This window comes from Danio rerio, chromosome 6, assembly GCF_049306965.1.
Source record: "Danio rerio strain Tuebingen ecotype United States chromosome 6, GRCz12tu, whole genome shotgun sequence".
In the NCBI taxonomy this organism is placed as follows: Eukaryota; Metazoa; Chordata; class Actinopteri; order Cypriniformes; family Danionidae; genus Danio; species Danio rerio.
Genome location: NC_133181.1, coordinates 43,573,360 through 43,579,020, shown reverse-complemented (window position 1 = coordinate 43,579,020; position 5,661 = coordinate 43,573,360). Strand labels below are relative to the sequence as shown.

The 5,661-nt window shown below is 40.2% G+C and overlaps 1 protein-coding gene across 1 annotated transcript; it reads left to right on the top strand.

Annotated features, from left to right (window-relative positions):
• Positions 1-212: 212 nt before the first annotated feature.
• Positions 213-3,086, top strand: hdhd3 (haloacid dehalogenase-like hydrolase domain containing 3). Its single transcript, NM_001045267.2, has 2 exons — positions 213-661; positions 2,274-3,086. Exons 1-2 carry the CDS (start codon positions 332-334, stop codon positions 2,670-2,672), a joined length of 729 nt encoding a protein of 242 aa, NP_001038732.2. The 5' UTR covers positions 213-331; the 3' UTR covers positions 2,673-3,086.
• The last annotated feature ends 2,575 nt before the right edge of the window (positions 3,087-5,661 follow it).

Sequence of the window (5,661 nt, the reverse complement as noted above, 5' to 3'; positions counted from 1 at the left end):
TTAACCAGTCATTAGATTGATGGCGTGAACGTCTATCTCATATTGAAATCAAACCCTTTTCATATTTCAAAATGTTTCATTTTATTGGTTTAACAATCCCTAACTCCACAAAAAAAACATATTGAGATTTTAAAGTAGACCAATATTGAATATCATAATATTGTGAGCCACCAAGCGCCTCCTAGAGACAAGCGACTGTTAATCTTCTAGTTAGCAGTCTGTTTACCTTCGGTCTCCCCTGTGTTTGTTTTTTAACGCTCCGCGTGTCCTCTGCAGCAGGTCATGTATGCCTCACCTTCTATAAAAGTGTGATATTTTAGTGTGTTCGGTAATGCGGGTGCCGGTGCGGTGGGTGCTGTGGGATGTGAAGGACACCTTGCTGAAGGTGCGGCGCTCGGTTGGAGAGCAGTACTGCAGAGAAGCTCAGCAAGCAGGACTCCAGCTGTCCCCTGCTCAGGTGGAAACTGCCTTCAGACTGGCCTACAAGCAAAAATCACAGCTATTGCCAAACTATGGCCGAGCTCAGGGCATGGACAGCCAGGTCTGGTGGACTGGTCTAGTGAGGGACACTTTTGGCCAGTGTGGGGTCCATGATCCTGCTTTGCTGGACAAACTAGCCAACAATCTCTATCACAACTTTTGTGGACCAGAAAACTGGGAGGTATGGCTATTTTTCTTTTCTAACTAGCATTATTGATTATTTTCACTTTATTTTTAAAGGGGTTGTTCACCCAAAGTTTAAAATGTATTCACTCTTGAGTAGTTATATTCATTTATGACTTATTTTTTTGTTAAACACAACAGAAGGTAATTTGAAAAAAAAAAAAAAAACTGTAACCACTGGCTTTGATAGTAAAAAACAAACAAATGGTTAAAAGTTTTCAGCTTTTTTTCGATATACATATTATTTTGTGTTAAATAGAAAAAAAACTCCAACTGGTTTGGAACAAGTGAAGATGACAATTTTAATTTTTGGGATGAACTATCGCTTTATCGAATAGGACAATAATATGATTTAGGTGTTTAGAGGAGTTGCTTTTTAGATGTTCCTTTCATGATACTGTTTTACATGTTATAGCACATTATTCGATTAACGTAATCGTGTCACCTGGCTATCCACGTTTTCCCTGGAGTTTTATGTACAAGATATTGGATGTGATGAACTGCAGATAGAGTCTTGTTTTTTATGGAATTTTTGATACTGCACACCGTATGAGAGAGAGAAAAAATCCTCCTTATTTCTCGGTAACTTAGATGCACTTGGTAGGTGCAGAGAATAGTGTCCAACAGCCGTGTGTGTATAGACTATCCTGTCACAAAATATGGCAAAAATCCTACATGACAATAATAGTTTGATTAAGGTGTTTACATTCAGAAAGCAGCATTTTCAGTGGATCTTTCAGCGCTTAATGTTGTAGTGATATTAACGTACTGTAAACTTAGTAACCAAATCATTTTGACTAAGGAATGTAAACTGAAAGAATACTGCCGACGATACTAGCTAACTTTGCCTATGTCAGAGAACACTGTTCACACACTTACCAAATCTGTAGAGACAGGACAAATAACACGAACTAGAACTACGTCTTTTTTAAAAGAAGAGTGGCAAATCCAGATTTCACCATTCCCCGATACAAAAAGCTCTTGGGTAAAAAAAAAGTTCTTTAACAACATATTTTTGTCGCGTGTTAGCAGACCACTGTGGTCCACACTTGACTCCAGCTGCACTCTCATTGCAGTGAAACGAAAACAAAACCTTCGTTACAGAACATTTATTAACGCAACACTGACAACCCATGTCTCCAAACAATTCTTCTTCCACTTGTTTTAATTACGATTGGCAAAACAACATGACGTCTCTCTGCCGTCTGAACATTGTAGCAACAGTCTTCGAAGCTGTATCATGCATATTAATGAAGTTGCACCTCATTCACAATAGAGCGCGCTAATTGGTTCGAACCAAGTCTTTCTCTTAAATTGATGAAAACTCAAAACATTGTACCCGCCAGTATAGACATCCAGTCTCCACGCTGGAATTTACACAATGATCTTATCGCTGTGACGTAGCTTCAAAATTTATTTTCAAACCGGAAGAACGAATTTGCTCGAAATAACACAAAAACCAATTTTCCCTGTTTTTGTGAAATAAATGTGTCCTTATAGTGTTTTGAGCAGTGTGAGACACATATATGACTGTCAATATCTTTTAAAATGTGTTTTGGGTGTTTCGTGATACTTTAAAGTAAGCATGACTGATGTTCTCTGCCTGGCAGGTGTTTTCAGATTCTAACAGCACCCTGAAGTCCTGCACCGCTTTGGGACTCAAGCAAGGTGTTGTTTCCAACTTCGACAGGCGTTTGGAAGGGATCCTGAGGGGATGCGGTCTTCTCACTCACTTCTCATTTATTGTGACCTCAGAAGACGCCAGGGTTGCTAAACCAGACCCTGCCATATTTAGCCAAGCACTGGAGCGGTGTGGAGTTCCTGCCTCCAGTGTAGTGCATGTTGGGGACCATTATGTGAAAGACTATCTGACCTCTCGCTCTTTGGGAATTCGAGGTTACCTTCTCAACAGAAAAGACGGTCAAAAGACGCACCTTGATATTCCTCCAGAGCATATACTGCAAAGCTTAGATGAACTACCGGCTCGACTGCAGCATAACACAGACTGAGTGTGTGTAATATATAGTTTAGATTTAATTTAATTCTGTAATGTACTGTCATTTTATTTAATTGTTATTCTGCTCTTTAATTATTTGAATAACTGAGTTGTCTAATTGTTATCCACTGCTTTGTTTAAAAGTAAATTTTGATATGATGCAGCTCTCAAATTCATTAGGTATGACTGACTGACAGCTATAGTGCCACATATAAACTCACTAGACACTTTATTAGGTACACCTTGTTCATACTTGGTTGGACCCCATTCAGAACTGACTTAATTCTTAATATTGAATAGAAAGTACTGGAAGACATTAGCACATACTGACATGTTGGCATCACTCAGTTGCTGAAGATTTCTTAGCTTCACATCCATGGTGTGAATTTCCCATCCACCACATATTAAAGCTGCTTTGTTGAACTGAGATCTGGTGAATTTGGAGCCACACGAGTATGTGATACTGATGCCCTTCTACTCTCCTCTAACCTCAGGCATTAAAAAAAGTGTGCAGCTCACTGAATATAATCTCTCTCGCTATAATCTGAAAATCTCAAGAGCAACCATTTCTGAAATGCTAGTTCAATGTCACTTAAGGGATAGTTCACACAAAAACAAAAATTCTCTCATTTACGGCAGCTAGCTCTCTGCAACTCTCACATAGTCATCCACTGAAGCCAAGCAGAGCTGCGTCCTGTCAGTACCTGAATAGAAGACCACATGGGAAAGCTAGGTTGTGCCAAAAGTGGTGTTTGTGAGAGCCTGACAGCTGTGTGGGTTTTAACGCCCCAGTATATTGATGGGGACCTTATACTGCTCAGTGAGGTCGTTAAAAAATTCCAGGATGTCCTTCGAAAAAAAGAGCAGGGGTTTAACCCCGGCATCCTAGCCAAATTTGCGCTCTGGCATCTGTGCCTCCTAAGCATCCCCATGTCATAATTGGCTTCATCACTCTGTCTTCTCTCCTCATCAGCTGGTGTGTGGTGTGCAATATGGCTGCCATCGCATCATCCAGGTGGATGCTGCACGCTGGTGGTGGATGAGGAGATTCCCCCCGAAAATGTGTAAAGCACTGAGTATCTAGAAAAGCACTATATAATAAATGTAAGGATTTATCATTATTATTTATGAACACTTGACTCGTTCCAAACCAGTTTTAGATTTTTGTTGTTGTTCACTTAAATGCAGAAGAAGGTATTTTGAAGAATGTTGAAAACCAGTAACTATTGACTTCCATTGAATTATTTTTTCCTATTATGGATGTCAATGTTTACAGTGTTAAACCAAACAAGACTTGGAACAAGACAAAGATTAGTAAATGATGACAGAATTTTAAGTTTTTGTTGAACTATTCCTGATGAAAAAAAAAAACAGCATAAGCTGTAAGGTATGTTTTGATGCTGGTATGCTGGTTTTATTGCTGGTCTTAGTGCTGGTCTCGATGCTGATCTCAATGCTGGTTAGGACCAGCACTGAAACCAGCAAGATCAGCTCTGAAACCAGCATCGAGACCAGCATTAAAACCAGCAAGACCAGCATAAAAACATACAAAATGCTGTTTTTTTTTTTTCAGCAGGGATCTCTTTAAATCCCTATTCCAATGATGCGTTTTAGCAGATCTTGACCACGTCAACATACCTAAATGCAGTGAGTGCCTTGTATGCCATTGATAGTTTCACCTTTCAGGCATTACTAATGGGCTAAATGCACAGCTAGTGTTTTTCAGCCAATGAAGAACTTCCGGTGAAAGCCTAATGTGAATATTTTAAATTTTCAAGTTCATTTTACAGCATCAATGTTGTAATGTAATTCAAATATAATCAGTTAAATAGACACAAGTGTCCATTTGGTTGTTTACACGTAAAAAGAGATAGAAAAACCGTTTAAACGCAGGCGCCGTCCTTAGCTGCAGGCTAGTCCAGACACTCTATTGAAAATACTGTGGTAAACTTAATTTCCATATTTTAAGGAGATGGCCCGGAAATACATCATTTATTTCAGTGTTTCTTGTTTGGTCTGATACCCACTTTGTATTGTATCTCACCTAGGCACTCGCTTTTTTTTATTTCTCAAGTTCTGCAGGTTGCAATGTCCCGGATTTTGGTTGCCGATCTTAAGCCAACTGTAATGGAGTGTTTTGGTTCAATTCAGAATTTCCCCAACTAGCGCAGAGCCCGGGGGACCAGAGTGAGTGCTCTACCTCTCACTCTGCGATTTTGTATGGGATGACAGTTCACCGGAAGCCCTGGGGCTGGCTGACTGAAATCAAAAGTCCGTGTGCAAATACCCCACTGGGTTCGAAATGTTTTGAGTGCTGACCAGCAGATGGCGCTGCTGTAGATCTAATGAAGTGGACAGACTGGGGGATGTTATTAGTGCAAGATGGTGTGACAGCTGAACCATCTGGATTTGCATTGTCGGACAACATCAGCTGAAAAACAAGCACAAGCGTTTATATAATAGATTTCTTTCTCTTTTTTCACACCATTGGCACCATGAGCCACATAACAAATTCTCCAGCGATATCTAGTTCAGATAATGCCATCAAAAACAATAGAAGTAGTCTCTGTAGAGTGCTGATATCATTGTTTCAGCGCAGAAGCTGCCTGGGCTCACAGTGACGAGGGAGATCGCTTAACCCTAATACCCAAATACTCTTATTCCTCTCCATCTGCTCCAGCACAGATATCAGCTCTTGGACAATCGCTAAACTGGGCCAAAACTGACATGCCAACAAAAATAAGAATACATATCATATCGTACTCCACTGTGGAATTTGGATTATGCTCAGAAGATTATGAAACAGGGACAAACACCAGCAGGACTCTTGTTGAATGTCCTCAGGTGTTGTTCACACACACTGGAATATATCCTACTTTTGTGTGTGTTTCTATATGCTCATTGCTCCGTAAGCGTGTTGTGGATCTTACGGAGTTCCCTCAGCAGAGCGCTTAAAACAAAGCTGGCTTTAGAGGCTCAGCCAGTCGGCTATGAGGGGCTGC

Coding starts and splice junctions, on each gene's coding strand:
- hdhd3 (NM_001045267.2), top strand. CDS start 332: ATGCGGGTGCCGGTGCGGTGGGTGCTGTGGGATGTGAAGGACACCTTG. Junction 662..2,273: donor GTGGACCAGAAAACTGGGAG/GTATGGCTATTT, acceptor TCTGCCTGGCAG/GTGTTTTCAGATTCTAACAG.